The 19,533-nt window shown below is 33.4% G+C and overlaps 1 protein-coding gene across 1 annotated transcript in view; it reads left to right on the top strand.

Annotated features, from left to right (window-relative positions):
• LOC113497690 overlaps window positions 1-19,533 on the top strand; it is a 79,711-nt gene that overhangs the window by 33,028 nt on the left and 27,150 nt on the right. The window contains exons 4-5 of the mRNA XM_026877370.1: window positions 8,688-8,774; window positions 11,590-11,736. Of these exons, the coding sequence (XP_026733171.1) occupies window positions 8,688-8,774; window positions 11,590-11,736 (234 nt within the window). The remainder of the gene's footprint in view (window positions 1-8,687; window positions 8,775-11,589; window positions 11,737-19,533) is intronic.

Consider the following 19,533-nt stretch of genomic DNA (forward strand, 5'->3'; position numbering starts at 1 on the left):
AGATAGAGCGTAACGTTTTATTACGGATATAAGAAAATATACGCCTGTAAGCAGTATTTCCACAAAATAATCCACCGATATCAGCTTATATACTCGCGAGATTTGTATTTATAATGCTATTAACAGTTTGAATGCAGTTTTATTAAGAAACATCGCCAGATTTCTAATAAAAGTGGCTCGCTGCTCGCAGTGAAGCGCAATATCAAACATAAAAGTCATAGTTATTACAAAAAATTACAAAACGTAGGTGAGGCGTAGTTAACGCCCGCGTGTTCACCTACGAGATCCGAAGCGAGAACTTCAATCATTCACGCGCTGTTGGTCCCAATAAGACCATACGAGATAAAAATTTAACTGCCACGATGAGGTAATTATTGTACAGAAAAAAATGCAAACAATGCGTTATTTCTCTCAAGGGTGTTATAAAAACAAAGTTCGTAATTCAAGATACGTAATTAATTATGTAAATAGTACATTATATTTGATTTTATGGAAAAAAGAAATATAGTCACCACACGCTGACATTCTTTTAACGGACTTCAAAATGAGAATTTTCAAACAACTTAGAAAAGAAGAAGACTTTCGATTTGGTTGATTATTTTTTTCATTTAAATTGAAATATCTGTCATTTCATCCCATAAAAATCAACGAGATTGTTTTTATTTAAATTTGGTTGTATGTTAACTAACAGTATATTAGAACAGTCCATAAAATACCTTTGTATAAAACGAGTAAAACTTAATCCATTCTTTTCCGTATCAGTGTTGCAACAATGTAACACAATCCGAACATTAAAACTCGTTTATCTTCATAAACTAAATATACCTCGCAACATTGGACGCGTTTAAAATATCTCCTTCAGTCGCACTATAGGACACAAGCTCCTTTAAGTTATTTAACCCTGAAAGCATCTCTTACTAAAATAGCAACAAATCTGAGAGAACTGGTAACACTTGCATATGTTTTAGTGTGACTAATACGGACTATTATTGCTTAACTTGCATGAAGAAATGTCACCTTTATTTATTTCCCTTTGTTAAGACCATTAAATTCATAAAATATATTAATGTGTGCTAAGCATTAATTTTTAAACTTTTTATTTGATTTTCAGTTAAACTAAAGCACGTAATAGTTTTAAATCACTGCGACGTTTCGTTAATTTGATGAATGTGTATGAGCGCCTAAATGTGGATCAATTAGTCGGGAGCTAATTTAAAAATATCCGAGTTTAAAAAAAGAATCTCGGAGTTTAAGGGGCTGTTGAGTGATTCATATATTACAATCACAGTTTCTATTTCATTATATATTACTGTTTATATTTGCTTCTTTTAGATTCTATACGTTTTCTTTATTTTATTTTCTTTCTCTCGTCTAGCGTCGAAGACATATTGCTCTACAGAGATCGCGATCATCTCCGGTAGGAAATTAAAGACGCTGATTGGTTACATTTTCACTTGAGGTGCAATTACTTACGCTTCGGTTCCTTCGGTTAATTTAGCAATTATTTTTACATGAAATCAACGTTTATTTTGCCACTTGAAAACTAATTTATGCAGCTATTGACAGAGTGGAACATTAATCCTCCTGCGCAATGAATATCGCACATTTCTTTTCAAGTCGACGCTTGCTAAATACTGCGAGCAAGGAAAACTCGTCTTGCAACGCTGAATGACAAATAGCAGCTCTTTAGAGAAAATCCATTTTAAACAGATCAAATTACCATATTATAAAGAGCTCCCAGATTTCACTTATTAAAGTCGCATTTGTTGTCCATAAAAGAATCCCTGAAAGCGTGAGGGGTCCGGTTATACTGGTGCGTTGTAGTGAGTCGCCTACAGAAATAGATTAAAGCGTTGCAATAATTATATCAGCGAATGGGCTTTGTTGACCACTGTAAGCCAAACACGTGTGCGCTTTTATAAATTTTATTATTTTGAACTACTTACGATAAATCTGAATTTCCTTTTAAGTTATTAATAGAAAATGTCAAGTAACTGAATAAATATAAAACAAGTGACACATGATTAAACATGAATAATAACGCATTCATTCATACGCCAACGGTTGTTAAATACTTGTTTACTAATACGGTCTCACATTATAGAAATACAAACAAATATAGATGACGAAAATATATTTTAGAATATAAAATCAAACAATTATGATGTGACTTTAAAGTGATACAGTTCTGAAGTTCCTAAAAGTGCTTAACAATAATAAAATGGAATATATCATCTATTAAAATGTTTTGAATATTGATGAAGAATTTGAAGATGGGGGCACACGGTTCCAAAGAGAAGTTATACAGAAGTAACTCAGAAAAATATCCGTCCAAGTTGCCAGTGCCGAGTGACAAAAAATATAAGATAGCGGTAAACCGAGAACGATTCGGATCTTTTGGTACCAGAGGTGAGTAACACGTTCGAATTTCAAACTCATTCCATTCGCACGTGGAACGAGAATTTAACAATAGTACTTCTAAGTTCCATTAATATTGAATTTGAGTTTCTCTCGGAGTAACTGTGAATTTGCTTTGGATACTTGCAAAATGGGAAATGAAATCGCTAAGTTTAAGTTGAATAATGTGAAAATAACAGATCAGCAGTAGTTCTATGACTTTTATAACAGGAGTTTATTATTTAATTATAAGAGGTAGAAGTTGGGATGACTCGAGAGGTTGTATAAAATCATTTAAGTTAACTACCTTCTAAACACTAGTAATCATACACTTGTGAAAATGATATGACTCATAATTAGCGCTTTTTACGTCATTCGAATTTTCAGAATTTGGTGGTCAGTCAGTCTGATTTTTTTACAAGTTATAAACTAACTTAGTTAGAAGTTAGTTTATAACTTGTAAAAAAATCAGACTGACTTAAATCACGAGAATCGGATTGTAACTTACAAATAGGTAGATGAAGGTTCCAAGCTTGATTTATGGCTTCTGTGTAACTTCTGTGTGTGGATAACTGTGTAACAGCGTGATCTAGGGTGAAACACCTTCGACCTTGGGTTATAGTACGCGTGAACTTTACAAATAATAACAAGGAGTTCAACAACTTGACGTAAAACTCCTTCGTCTATCTCCAATAAATTTGAACTCTCATTCTATTTACAAATCCAGTAATAACTAGTAATCAGATATTTATGGAGAAAAACGTAGGAGAAAATTGTCATGATGTAGGTGAGGTGAGGACAATGGCTTTCAAGGTCTTTGACCTCATTTCTTCATGTGGCTTCTATGATGTACGAGGTGAAGCCACGTATGCCTAGGTCGTGTCATGGGTAGGTTACAGTACTTTATAATGAGCCTAACGTGTGCTTGATTCGATGGAATTTATTCCGATATTCATAGCATAGAATATAATTGTTTATTAATTAATAGAAGTTGTGTTTAGAATTTACTAATTTCAAGTTTATTCACAGCCTCTTAGAGCATATTCATAAAACATGAATTAATCAGAATTATTCAAATTGAAATCCGATTTGAGTTGACAATTCGACATTTAGCAGCTTATCTGTGGTTTGCGCATATTTTGCCGACATTACTACTTTAGCAGCTGCAAGAACAATTATAAATCATTTACTGTGATATAAACGTCTTGTAAACAGAAAAGCTTTATATAATGCAAATCGTAAAATCTGTCTACATCGGTATGTAGGTAAATATGTAATGAGAAACAGAATTGCAATCTTGGATAACGGATCAATAAAACGTTGTTTGCACAGACCAGTTTAATTGCATGTGCCTAAGGCACACGAATAAATACTCTTTGGTAATGTAATTAATGAACTAAGCGACTCATAATCACAAAAATAAAAAGCTATCGCGCAACAATAGATTACGTGATCGCTTTTTGTTTCTGATGAAAAGATAAGGTAACACATCGCAACTGTATGCAATGCGTATTTAAATTTAAAATTCCAATGTTTCTTAACTCTTACATTTAATTTTAGCTTTTAATAAATAACTCTGGCTCTAATACCGATTTGTTTTTTAATGTTCCATTTATGTTGACATTCTGAATTCAAATGTAATAAAGTAGCGTTTATGGTCGCAGCTGCAACTGGCCAGCTTAGTACTTAAGTAATAAAAATGAAAGCAGAAATCAAAGAAAAGTGCATTTACTTCGAATAACATACTATGTCGCGGATAAACATAGTTGCAACTGGCAATGTTTCTATAATCTGTAGTATATTATAGCTATGTAAAATTGTATTCACGGTAAATCAAGACGTGTAGCCACGTGTGAACACAGGTGGAAACCTTATGTGCCACATCACGTGCCATTGATAATTTATTTTTATTTTCATATTGCTTTCTTATTCAAACAATAAGTAGGTACACAAGTGTTAAACCTCTTGCAATACTTGTATGTGAGATTTATTTTTAAATTAAGAACTTTTTTTATCAAATAATTAAAATACTGGCATGATTAGTGCAGTATTTACGTTTGATAACCTGCATATATTGTAGTGAAAAAAAAAATATTTTTTTTTACAACCAAGTTTTTTTTTGACATTAAAGTAACAGCGTTTGACAAATCGCCGACATTCCATGTACCGTTTTACGTAGAATTCACAAATATGTTTGTCAGCATTACTGTTCTTTGCCGTTGTATACAAGTCAAGCTATTCAAAATTTCCCTTTCTACAAAAAACGGAACCGCTATATATATATAATCTCTGAATTGTTCATCCGCCCGTCTCTTTCTGTCAAGACTCTTTTTCTCTTGATACTTTATTTTCGCATAGAGGTATCAAATTGAAATTCAAATATTCTTATCTGAAATGATTTATAATTAATGGTTTACTTTTTGCTAATACTCCTACAGATGCAGGAGGGACGGGACCCTCGCACTTGGCAGTTTTTCAGTCCTTCTTTATGGCTTACGATTCTAATAAATCTAATATGATTCTATCCATTCCGTTGTCTTTTTCTATTTACTATAGGAACTTCTTTCATGCTCATTAATTCGTAAAATACGCTAAGCACTCAACGTACTGAAATCAATAACACAGTAATTATATGCAGAGTTTATCAATAACTTGGCCTTAACCTTACCGCAACTTGTGTGGGTAGTTAACGACTAGTTCCAGTAAAACCCTAACACGTTACGTCAAACTTCATATCTAACACGTTATTCTATAATTACGTTAAAGATAACCCTATTTATATAAATTTTGTTTCTATTATATATCTGGTTAAGGCACATTTTCTGACGAAGCCGTTAAAACACCGTATTTAGTAATAGGAAAATGGACATTAAATTCATACTTAATTATTTAATGCCCATTCATGTTTAATATCAAAATGAGGACTCATTTGTTATTGTCATTATACTGCATTTTAATAATTTGACGTATTTTCCTCCGATGCTATATCAGCAGATTGTATTGAGGAATTTAGCAAAAATATTGTGCTGTAAAATTACGGTATTAATAATTACGTATAAAGCATAAGATATTATTATGTTATACGAAGTAATGACTAATTCGTTATTTAATTAAGCTGCACTTCATTATTTTTTGATTGCAATAATAATATAATATGACACAAGTTGGAAATAAGCAACACACTTATATGTCTTATTAATAATGCTTTTTTCTACTATGTATTTTGCGTGAAGCCTGAAACTGAAACATCTATCACTTTTAAATCATGTTTCAGACTCTTGCTATCTGTAACATTTCTAATTATGAATTAAGAACACGAACATTAAGAGCAATAAACAATATAGAGCTGCTTTTAATTCAGTCTTCAGAAGTAATTCATCCTCTTTTCTCTGCAATGCGGATACTCCACAACAGTAGTGCTAGAAAAACCATGTGTATTTGTTCCTAACAGTAAAATAAATTACTCACTTACTCATTTACCTCGGTAAAAGCCAGACATAGGAAAAATGATATTACGTTATCGTTTCGTACATTAGCGATTTGTTTCATACAGATGTACAGACATACAATTACAGAATTAAATTGCAATTTGTAGTATTTATGATAAAACGAAACTAATGCGTACTTATAACGTATATCAATAAATTAGAATAGATTTATTATTTTGTTGTACACTTAACAAATTGTCTACACAATAAATGTTATATAGTTTAAATAGTTTTCTTCAGAGTTTGATCAAGGGTCGATGTCCCCAATATATGACTTTGTTTATCATGCTAAAATACAACACAGAATAGATTTTATTGATTTTATAATGTTCGATGAAATTTTGTAGTGTGTTGCAAATCTTTTTCATTTTAATTAATATCACTGTATTAATTCTCACATATTATGGAGTCTTTTGTAATGGAAAATACCGCATAACATTAAAGTGATAATAAATTTTACTGCTGTGATAAAACCGATCGTAATTACGATTTAATAAGGACACTTGATTAATATAATATGATAATTAGTATAATAAACATACAAATGGATGTTTCAAATTAAAGTGAAAGTTTAATTTGCGCTGTGTTGCCAAAGTTGTAAGTTAACATATCAATAACACTTAAAAGGAAATGCAGGCTAATTTCATTTATGAAGAGTATTTAGCTAAAACTGCACACATAAAATATGAACAATCATAAATAAATAGACTAGTGCTGTAAGATTTAATATAACATTAAAGATCGATACCTGAAACCTACCCTCATCTATTATAACTAAGAAAATTTACGTTAAGGAAACCAAAAAAAAAAAATTCAAGTAGATTATTCTTCTCTTAGGATTGATTGGACCCTTAGATCCAAAATGGCGAAGAACCAGGCTGTAGGTACTTAAAATAGTGATTTATTAATAAGGGTTCCCCACAACTAGTTAATAACAACGCTCGAAAAATAAGACTTACACACTGAGCCAGTTACTAAACCATAATTAGTCAAATAAGAGCAAAAGCGAAATGTAGAGTCTCAAAGCTGGGTACAATTGAAAGAGAAAGTGTTCAGAACTCTATCAGATCGCTCTATCGCACAGTGTGTAGGTGGTATCGTCGTTCGCACACTTTGTCAACTCGGTATCAGTTTGTCTTTCATTAAGATAGGTATTCTATTACTTAAGCAAGAAAATCGAGGCATTCTCACTCTCACAGATCGCTAATGAGAATAACAATAGGAATTGCCCTGTGGAACTGATATTATTAACAATTTATTGTAGGTAAATTTACGTCAATACTCTACATGCTTAGGTAGGTATTTAGCTGAAGGTAAATAAATATATTTTATGTGATTTTTTACACAAGCACAGATTAAAATACTGCTACGTTGTATTTTTAGATCATTATTGTTGTTATATGCCGATTGCTTGTCGCGTTTTATTTTTAAAATAATTTTTGAATCATATTATATATTTACTATTGTCAACCTGTCTTTGTTTTTTCTCTGAAACTCTTTTTTGTATAACTTCCAAACATCATTAAGAATTCCCAGTATTTTAATAATATTCTACACACAAATAGTTTTCCGATCAAATCGTTTACTTGAATGAAGCCTACGCACTTCACTATTTACCACCCACCGTAGCAAATACATTTAATTTGAATAATTTTACGCTACACACCTAATATCATTTGGAATACAATTTGGTTATTCAAATCGTATAACTTTTTTTTTCTTTGTAAAGTATACATTTCAATGCTTTTTTATTTGGTGATATAGTATAGGTATTCAACCTTTTTCGTACTGCGTATATTCTAATACGCAATATCGTAATATCTGCATGGGGTTGTAAGTTGAGTCACCCACTCTATTGTAGCGAATTCACCCTTGACTTTTACTGCCATATTTCTTCGAAAACTTGGCAATAATATTAGAAAGATTATAATATTAAAGCTGTCTGCAACCTCCTCGTGTCTAGATACTGTAGAAGAGCTAAATTGATGTTAATTTAGAAATGTAATTTGCAGAATATATTGTAGAGTCACGAGTGTAAATCGCCAACTAAACATTACTGGTAAATACTTTTTTAAATGGTTTTGTTGTCAATGGTTGAAAATTATAGTTGCCAGTAGTAAAGCTACTTTCGTTCTAAATTCAAAAGGTAGAGACAATTGAAAGTGTTTGAATCCATAACGTTCCGCTTTTTGTGCCATCTCCCATAGCAGCGCATTCATCATCGCTCTGACATCATTAATGGGTGTTTGTCACACAAACATTGCATTACACAGATAAAGTGATAATAAGGTTTCACTTCATGCATTTTAACTTATCGTTACGTTTTTTCTTGGCTTTCGTCTTCCCACGGTATCTTTTATAAGATAAAAGAAAAGATTGGATCTTCGGATAAAACATTACGTTAACGTAAACAGTTTTTTTGGAACAACTTGATGTAATTTCAACTTCATTCTATGATGTTATCAGTTATACACATGAACTTTTTGTCACAACGTAGTTTTTTGTTGTTGACTTTTTGTATGGAAAATAATGTGTGACTAGTGTGGTCTTGTCCGGCTTTTTATGCTAGTCATTTGAATTAACTATAGATATAAAACGGATTTAATGTGTTGGAGAATATCAAATTGCATTCTAGAATATATATTTACCTATTACATACTACTTTTAATATGTGCTTAGTTTGTTTTACGATGAGACAAACTTTTTTCAAATACCTATACGAAATCCTCTTCCATAGTATATCTATTTGAGCAAGATTTTATACGATAGTGTTGTCTTATGATTGTTTTCCATCTTTTCCAGGGAACGGCAAGAAAAGGGAGAGCGCCCCTACGCCGACGACCCCCGCGCGCCCTCCCCCCACCCCTCCACAGCCCCAAGCCGTGCAAGGTGAGTCACCCATATTACGCACCACGCTAATGGCTCCGAATAAACACCAAAACACTTTAAAGGGCCGCCGTAAACGCTGACAGGACTGTCGTTAGCTACCGTTCCTCCAAAAAGGTATCATCTTACAGCCTAATGACAAAACAAGAGTTGCTGACATTGAAATTGATTGATGATATGATTCCGAGAAACGAGAGAAAACGAGAAAGTCTTAATACGCGACTGTAATTACTGATCTAAAACACACATTAAAGTACCAGTTTTATGAAATATCTAATATCGGAAGTAATATTAATCAGCAAGACGGTATTAAGTGAGGCGTTAAGCTCGAATGAAGTCAACCTGAAACATTGTAGACGTTATAGCAATATTGAGAAAATGTACAGCGTGCAAGGACCACCAAAATCAAATCAAATTTAAACGTGCATGTATTTTTTTCCAAAAAAATATTGACGATTATACCTTTGTGTCTTCAACTGCCATCTAAACGTATCTATATCGTACCTACGTTTTTTTTAAACTGGTATATTTTGAACTTGATACTCCAACAAATCCTATAACTCCTTACACGACTTATTGAAACTTACATTTATATAACATGAATTAAGAATCTCGTAAGTAATTAGGGAAGTAATCGGCTTATTACTGTCATGTAGCCGTCGAAGTGGGATTAAATTAAGACGTAAAGCTTCTTAACTGTTTTGTGTTACTTGTTAGGCGATGACATTTGTGGTTACTAAGTGGCTAACACTTCGCGTAAGGTAATATTGAAAAGAGACGTCGCTCTACAGAGAGTAGCGCTGTCATGCTTTCACAACTGTCATAATATACCGTGTAGAGTTGGCGGTAGTTGTTGATATGTAGCTACATGTAGGGGCAGGAAGGAAGTCAACTGACTTCCAGTTACATAAATACCTGTACGCAAGTAGTTAATACTTACTATTTAATAAGATAGGAGAGGCCCAGTAGAGCGGATAAGGGGCCTACTTTTTACAGACTCTACCGTTAAATTACTTCGATCTTGTTGAGTAGGCAAAGTTAATAAACTTTGACAATGTTTTGTCATCTACTCTTTTTTATGCTTTGAAAGATCCTTTTTTGAAGCCGTTTAAATAAAATATTAGCAGATTTTGTCTACCACCGAATTGTTTATTGCGAGTGAAATAAATACGACGTTGTTAGGTTTGGATGAAAATTGAAATTAGGGGTAATGATGATCATATTGTCACATTAGCACGATCGCAAATTACATTGTTTTTCTCAAGATAATGAAGGTGAAATTTGTAGTTAATGATTTTCTTATACAGTTCTGTCGGTAGAGCCGGTAGAGACAAAATTTAGTCATTACGGAAGTGAAAATAACCGCTTAATAAGTTAGCTTGAAGTAACTTGTGGTGAACTATCTATTTTCTACCGACTTCAAAAAGTGGAGGTTCTTAATTCTTCTGCATTTTGTTTTTTGTTTATTTCATAGAACTTTATTTCAGAACTTCTTCCTGGATAAATCAATTATGCTGTTTCTTTATCATCTAACGTGACAAAGCTGTCTTTTCATTCAATAAAAATCTTACATAATTAAGTTTGGCTCAATACTTTTATTTGCAGTCGGTTGTATGTTTTTGTTGTTAAAACAATATTAATAAATACATAAATCTCATACTGATATAATGAACTGGCCAATCGATGAAATAAGATGTTGTAAAATGCCAATTTCCGTTCTAAGAAAACATAACAAGTACATAAGTATTTATCGTAGCCATTCTAAGATTACTAAAAGCGGTGAACGCGGCTTCGGCAGTTTCATTCATAGTGCGGTTCTAAGAAATATATTTGTTGACATAAATGGCCCCGTATTTATGTCCGCGCACTACCCATAAAATAATGAGTGATGTTATTTTCAAAACTGGAGAGATTCCATTAGTTTTTTCCGTGTTCCTTCATCTGTCAAGTCTAATTTTGGCATATCCCGAAGATGTGTTATATTTGGAAGCGGTTTCTGTATTTTTAAGGCACTTTCGACGAGAATTCGTTCCATAATCAGCTGTAAATTGTTAAATCATTATTCTTATTTCACACAATGTTTTCGTAGCACTACTACTAAAACTAGACCAGACCAAGTCTCAGCAGAAACAATATATCAAACGTACTTTAAACATGCTACAGAACGAATTTCGTAACTCTACTTACGCAAGTCATCTTTGAAGTATAAACAATGGCGCCTGCGCAAAGGTTGTCCTTTGAAAACTGTGTCAGATGGTAACTGGTTCGATCAGTTCTAGCACATTAGAATATACTCGGCGTCAACGTGCCAGCTGACTCTAATTACAAAGCTGATGATAAAGTATGTATTAAGAGGCAATGTAGATCTAGTTCTCATATCCAAGTAGAGCTGGAATGCGTTCTCACGGTCACAGAGAGTCACATAAAAATAAACGATACATCTTGTCATTCTATTGTTTATCAGTACAATGCAAATCAAATACAAATATTATAAACATCTGATAGAGTAACGTTTTGCTTTCAACACTTGCGCGTTTAGCGACGGCTATTTTTATGACTGATTTGCATTGACACCGCTTTATTGCATCGCAAAGAGGTGGCCGTTTCCTTATCATTTTGCTCGCTGATGGTTGCTTGTATATTCACGTGGCCTTTTGTGTCGGTCTCCACTGCTATCAACATTTGAATGGTTCTAGAGCGATTTGAATGCATTTATACAAGTAAACGAGATTTCGAGCACATACCAAGTTTGTGATTTGAATGTTGGATTTTGTAATTTAATGTTTAGATGATTTATCAATTTCTTATGTGATTTCAGCTAAGAAAAATGGCGTGGTGCCCAAGTTGTCATCATCACCAGTGGCTGCGCGAGCGCGCACGTCCCTGGCCCCACCTCCTTCGCCTAGGAAGCCCGCGGCGCATCGGGCTCCGGCGCAGAGACCAAACACCTTACCAACAAATAAAGGTCAGTTCATATTATTAAACTTCGCCAGCCTACTCCGAACAATGATATTCTTGACTAAACTTCTTATTTTTGCACCGAACTTGTTAGACTTAAGGTATTGTGCCGCCATCTAGTGAACGACTTTAAGAATATGATAAAAAGATTGAGTAAATTTACAATAGATGGCAGCACTTGTTTGGTTCGAAACTTACTTAAGAAAAATATTTTCGTATTAAGATAAGCAATCTAGAACCAACGAAAATATATTTAAAAAAAAGATATATAAAGCAAACAAGTAGCAACGAGCTATTAAGTGGCGCTAGTAACGCCAGTAGTGTAACAATTGTCCTCGTTGTGTGGAGTTAGTTTTAGTTCAAAGTGACTTGCATAGATGGCGTCTAAGCAATCATTGAATTTCATTGCCAAGCAAAGTAGAGTCAGTAAGAGTCGTTATGGAAAATAAATTGCTAATAAGGTTTATTTACTACGTACTAAATATAAATTAAGAAACTTAGAGTTTCAATATGTATTTCAGTTTAATCTCAAAATTCTTCTTTTGAGTTTCGCTTGAATATAATCATTAATTGCCCATATGGGTCAAGAAACTACACCAGTTTCTTAAGATGAATGACTATTCTTGATTTATTAAGCAAAAACCTTGTCATCTCGTGAAAGTTATGAAAATACACTTAGAATTAGGTAGGTCTTCTTGAAAACTATAGCTATCAAAGTTACGTCATTAATAATTATTATTCTTATAGATCGTAGACAAAACTTAGGTAGAGAAGTTAATTTAAACACTTTCTATTGCAAGATAAAACCATAATATACATAGCTTAGAATAGAAAATTGGGGTTAAATTATCAATCAACATAACGTCTCTTACATTATTTCATAATTAAGATATATTTTTGTATTCTATTCTGTTTTAAATATTTTATTTATTTTCAAGTTTTCTAACCATCAATTTTAAACTCACCGTAAGCATAACATATTAAATTTTGGTACAATGACCATCGGCATTGGCTACTGCCATTTAAATGTGCAGCTAAAAAAAAGAGAGCAGTTAACTTACTCACAAAAATATACAAAAACAGTGATGTCTATAAAAAGTCAAGATGCGATAAAAACGGAACGAATTTTAATTACATTTAACGTAACGGGACTGTAAAATTAACGGTAGCCGTACTAAAAGGAGTTTTATTATCCATTTACTATTTACCGGGAGTAAAAGATTCTTACCTTATGCCTTATGGCTTATGCCTTTGTTTACGTGATACGTGTGCTCAACATTTTTGGTTTTTTAACAGTTGCCACACAAGTGCAAGCTAGGGATGTGCTACGGTACTTTGATATACAAAATTCGGTCCGCGTAGAGAGTGAATATTTTCCTTCATAATATAACACCCCCCAGTCAAGCGATATTTCGACCCTGTAATTATAACATTTCATTTTGATAAGCCACGTGCCACTTTGGCCTGTTTATTTTCTTTTCAATTGAAGTCGGTCATAGCTGCAAAATCATGAAACTTCTTTAACAGGGTCAGATTATGTATTAATCAAAGGTTTCAGCAACCTCCATCCCAAATATTATCGAAACCGGACCATTCGTTTGGGCGTGAATTGGTCACAAACATACACAGACACAAACACACTCATAACTAAGTGTGATGATCTCGTAAGTATGTTATGGTCGAAGTTTCCTATTCACATTAGAGTTAGACACGTAATAATCTCTAGAGACCATCAACAGACATGTCGTGTGTCATCCGTTTTTTTGTGTGTTATGGGAACAAGTAATCTCATACATCGTTAATACAGGAAAATCTCACGCTACAAAGGTTATCTTGTTTCAATTGCAGTGCAGTTAATCTAACATAAATCGCTAAATACAAGGAAAGGATTTGTCATCAGGGTTTTGCAACTGTCACTTAAGCTAAGCCGCTATAGGTAAGGCTAGATAGAGTGCTACATGGCGTAGAGCGGTGTCACTTTTTAAGCGAATTAAAAAAGGAGAAGGTGCTTTCGCTTACCTGTTGGATGACCTGATTTTCTTGTTTTTCATTTAACGTGAAATAGCTGTCGTTTGGTCTTTTACAAATTTCATCAATCTTGGCAGAGTAGTTTTTCCTTTAAAGTTGATTTTATGTTGTTGTTGATAAAACAATATTATTTATTAATGCAACGATATTAATTCAAGAGAGGCTTACGGTACTGAACAGTTACCTCATCTTCATCTTATAGATAATATAATTAATATTAACATTCACACTGAACGTTATAATTATGCAACACGATAATCATATCATGCTAAGAATACAAATGAACACTGTATCTTAACGTGTTGGTGAAAATAAGCAATAAAATGTTAGAGAACAAATTAAATAGCCCGAACCTAATGCGTGGTAGGAGGGTTTAAAAAGTCGTGACGTCATTTTATGTGGCCAGTAATGTGCATTTATTACGTGTAATTAAAGAAAAAGCATGAACGATAAAATTGTCAGTGAATAACGTGGTAGGGGGCCTTATATAACGATGTAATGGTTTGGAAATGGTTGTACAAAACAGTTGCATAGTATTCTCACAGCCGTAATTTTCTATTGTATGCCCACATGGGATCGTATTTGTCCTGTTAATTAATGATGCATTCGGTTAGTCCGCGAACAAACAATAGACTACATACCTTTATTGTATGTTTAAAATTGGATGTCTCAATATTTTTTGTATGAACTTATTTCGTTTTAATATAATTCCTAATATTATGCATAAAATAAAAATATTTATCCGTCCTATCTATATAACTGCAAAACTGCAAATTCAGACCAAACATAATATGCGAATAACATTATATCACGTTTCAAATACCTCAGTATGTAATACACGGCCGTCGAACCGGCATTACAGCTAATGGTTGTTAAATTATACTAACATTTTATTACAAATTCGCTTAGTTAACTTAAACTTAATGGCTCTTGTAGAAAACTGCGCGGACTATTTCCTAAAACTATTTCAATTAAAACAAAACAAAAGTGGTACTTTGATAAATAGAGGAGTGTTGGTAATATAGAGCATGACAAACACCTAGAGGGTGAGCGGTATACAATGAAAGTCCCTGTCCGTTTGATGAAAGTCCGCCGAGCAGTGGCAATAGGTAAAAGAGCGGCCGGCGACACTGTCGCACGCGCATCACAACCGCGACGACAAAAAACTTAGCCGCATTCACAACCGAGCTCTTCCGTGCCCAACTCATTTAAGACAATTAGTGCTAACTATTTTATTAATTAAAATTATAATAATCAACTTTTAACTAATGTTTTAGAAAGTTTTGTATCATAAGTCAGTGTTTATTGTGCAGTGTCGTACTCATGGTTTCATGGGTGTGTTTTCATAAACCTATTTTAATTAATTTTGTGTGACAATAAAATAGTTGTTGAACTGTACAATTGACAATGAGTCCGCTCCATAAGTTCGTGTCGTTCTTTCAAACGGACACTAAAAACAACCATAAGAGTCTGATGCATCATAAGATATTCTCCAGTGAATTAAACATCTGTGGTGGAACTGAAGACGCTAAGAAGAGGCACTGGGGAAGCCTCAATGGATATCGCAAGAGCAAAGGTACATGACAGGTTAAAGAAAAGAGAAAAATAAGCTTAAAAAAAGTTCTGTTAATTTTTCTCATTTTTTTTTCATTGTCGGCCCACAGCAATGTCACGTCACATTTTTTTCATGTTTGTTATGACTTTAGTATGTGAAGTTTTTGAGTTTATTTTACTTGTCATTAAACCCATCATCAAGGGCAATTTATCCAAACAAACACGGTTAAATTACTTTACAAATAATCATCCTTGAACTTCAACAACCTTCCGAAAATGTTTACACTAATATTGCAAATAGGTGTTTCTAACTAAACAAACATATCTGAAGTTACTGCAAATAAATCGACGTGTAGGTGAAGTATTATCGACATTAATGCATTAAAGTGTCTGCCTTACAACGGATGCGCAATGCCATTTATAAACGATAACCGAGCGATGTGGGTGGCATTACTTCTTTTACTATACACGTTTTGCTGCCCATTATACGTACAAAATCTCTCTATAAACTAAATTACCTCTTTTATTATTAAAATTAAAAGTCCGTAAGTAGTAATAATGATGTTGTATTTGAAAAAATCAAACCTGTCATTTTAGATCAATAATGTAAAGCATTAGAAAATAACGCATATTTCAAGTGGCGTGAATTTCGAAGGAAACCAACAATTGTAACGCGCAGCAATTGAGTTCGCGAGTAAAACAGCAATGATCGTGAAAGCGCCAACAGTGGATAGTTATTTCGCGGAAACTTTCTACAGCTGTTGAAATTTGTAGAATAATACACACTAACTAGATGAATAGCTGAATGTCTTTGATACAATTACGTCTTTTGTGTACTTTTGTTCGACAAACGAATCATGAAAGCATGAGTTTCATAGCACAATGAACTTTTAGCTACGTAAAGGCAATTCTCAATTAACATAATTTGCGTTTACATTATGCATGTAGGATACATTTGCAAGCAGTGATATAACAAATCAAAACTCCGAAATTTCCGCCTTACATTATGAAACCGGTATGAATCGTGTCAATACACCGCACTGGCGTAGGTGGCAATTCTTTCAATGGAAGAAAGTATGTCCTATGCACTGAGTGGGAAGAATTCTCGAAATTTGTCAATTTGCATCCTTAATTCATGTGTAGGATTGAAACTGAAGTTATTTAATAAAAATGTATTGTTAACAGTAAAAATACCTCCCACATTGAGTGAATATATAAGCTTGCTTCAAATTTATTTGACTAATTGATTGAAATATTTCTTCATTTGGAAGCAATTTAGCGTTACGTCCAGTTTGGTTGTCATCAAGTCCTCTAATCTCTTCCTCTATAAGAGTGCCTCAAAGCGCATCTCCCGGAATACCGCCATTGACGATTCCTTCACTATATTTATCACTTCCTCCGCTCTCATTGTCCCTTGAAGCCCCTTTAATTTTTTAGCCACTAATTAGTAGATGTGGATCTACTTCATGTTTACTATCGTCTAGTTCAGTTTAACAGTTACAAATTGGTGGTTATTACATAGCACTAGCTTGTTGGTTCATGGCAAATAATTTATGTGCCCACTTACATTATGTAATTGGTCAGAGCGTTGTGCAAACTCTTATGGTCTTTGGACCAAATCAGTTTTTTTTGCAGTACTTAATGTAGTCGGCTTTTATATAGGATGCATAAAAATGAATGTTGGTTAATTACCGAAAGTTCTCATGAATACATAAATATTCCTTCACCCATTAGCACTTGTGTTACGCTTTGAACTCGGTATAGGCTTACATCCATTTCGGGCATTCTCGTTTTAGCGTCACCAATTAAAGCATTTTTTCGTGTCTTGCTTTTGATTTTTTCCTCTTAAACACTTCCTTTGTTTTTTAAGTTACGAGTATTTACGAATCTCTCAATGGTCAATGTCAATTATTTCTATATTTAAATGTTTTTGAAGTTGTAGCTGTACTCATGTATAAAACGTTGCTATAACTTCTATTAGTTAGTTGGTCGTCGTCGTCCACTGCTGAACGTAGGCCTCCCGCCTACGTTCAGCAGTGGACGGCGATAGGCTGAGATGATAACTTCTAAATATTAAGTACTTATATTACAAAAGGCCTGTTATGTCTACTGTTCAGGTATTTGTAACAATCGCAGTCACGATTTCGTCTCTTTCTTCTTTATTTCCACTGTCTTTAGAGAATCGTGACTCTATGGGTATTTGTTAAAATCTTTTTCCTTTTGTATATAAACGTCTTATAGTGTGTTATGCAATTTCCGTTTTCCTACAGTATTATGAAATCATAAAATATTTAATATTTCTTTAGACTGTCGATAAACCGTTTTAATGTTGATACGTATTTCTATTTCCTATAATTCGCTTGTTTATTCGTTTTGTATTTTGCTCACATGGATTTAATGACATGAGGCATTTTGCAAATACATCAATTTTGTAATTTTAATCGTAGTTTTATCTTGTTGCGGATCCTTTTTCATCATAGGTCACAGACCTTCCAATGAACATAGCATTTCTGTCACTCCATACATAAACCTGTTCATCGCTAATTACTGTTGCAAATAATTTTATGTCAAGCTTTACGATGTTCGATACCTCTTACGAAGATGGGCTCGGAAAACGTTTTATAAGTTCTGGTATTGATAAAACTGTATAGGCGCGGTGTAGTTGGGCAAATAGGGCCAGCATTAGGACTTTAGGTATTATGCTTCATTACGCAATGTGGCCACATCCCAGACCGCTGCCAAAGCGATTGTTTGGAAAGTCGTAAACCGCTACATGCTTAATAAATCTTAATATTCCATTGTTTCTTTGTCTCAACTGATATTTCAATGGTATAGCAATTTAACACACTGCAAGTGAAATCGAGTTTTATTCGAAGAACGATGTGTGCTACATTCCGTGTGAAAAAGCGTTATCTTAATTTGAAATTTAATTAAGAAGCTTGAAATGTTCTTGAGTTAAATAATAAATATCATAGTATCGTGTAGTTTTAGAATAGTCAACTAGTCACACCTTTTATTTTAAATCTTATGAAGTATCGATGTAGTCGTGACCGTGAACGAAAATATCAAAATTAATGTAGCGATATCCGTTCTGAAAATATATAAAACGCGCCAGTTAAACTCTCGTCTGTTTACATGTAACTTCACATAACTGACATAAACTTCAAGTATAAATGAACGGCTGGCAGCATTCAGGTATATTTAGTACCGACGTTTTCGTTACACTTAAGTAATTACAGAATTACTGCGATTTCGCTAATGTCGTGGATGTATTTCACATATTCATGTATATGTGGATAGGAAACGTTATTCGTGTAGTGGCTGCACGAATAAAGTAAATAAATAATTGCTATCATAGTTTTAGTTTCAAAAATGCTGCGTAAGAGTTTGTAATTCTAAATTCCAGTTTTATTCATTGGATTTCTTTTTTTATAAAACTGGAATTCACAATGCTATGGCAAAATTTACTATATTGGAGATATTGTATAAAAATTAATGTCATTCACGAAAGTTGCTAGATTTGCATAAAAAGTTTAAATGCAGACTAGTTTTGTTTGTTCGCGTTGTAACTATTTAGAATGTTTTTTCCACGTCTGTGGTAGGTACTATAAAACGAATCAAACTAATTCTGGATTATCTTCGAAAAACAATAAAGTAAGACAAAAGAAAGTCGATAAAATGCAAGAATTAGGAAGCGATTTGTTGAATTTCAGCACCAAATTTAAACTTTAAAGTGTGGCAATATATCATTATGGACGCGGCTGAGTAGCCAGATGCGCATTTTATCGTTTCTGGCTAGTTTTCAAGTGCCGAAAACCCATTAGAGGTATATTAGTAACGGGAGTAACCGACCGATAACGGGTATTTTTGCACGGAGAGCTCCTGGGCGTGTAGACCTGCATTGTTAGTAGATAAACAAAATGTAGAAGAGCAATGTGTAGAGCTTATAGGAAAACATACCCGTTTTTAAGCGACTTCAAAGAAAAGAAGATTTTCAGTTTGATATCGAGGTGAATTGTAGGCGAAAGATTTTTAAATTTTGCTAATGACAAATTGACAATTACTAATCTTAATAAAAAAAAATCTATATGTTCTTGTGTGTCAAAAAATATTGGAGAATTTATTCCCAAAAAGTTGTCATTTTAATACACATAAAACGCCAGTATGTGATTATTTATGTCCACTTAGGCAACACCAATAGAAACGAGGAACCGTGTAGCGG

This window comes from Trichoplusia ni, chromosome 9, assembly GCF_003590095.1.
Source record: "Trichoplusia ni isolate ovarian cell line Hi5 chromosome 9, tn1, whole genome shotgun sequence".
Classification (NCBI taxonomy): domain Eukaryota; kingdom Metazoa; phylum Arthropoda; class Insecta; order Lepidoptera; family Noctuidae; genus Trichoplusia; species Trichoplusia ni.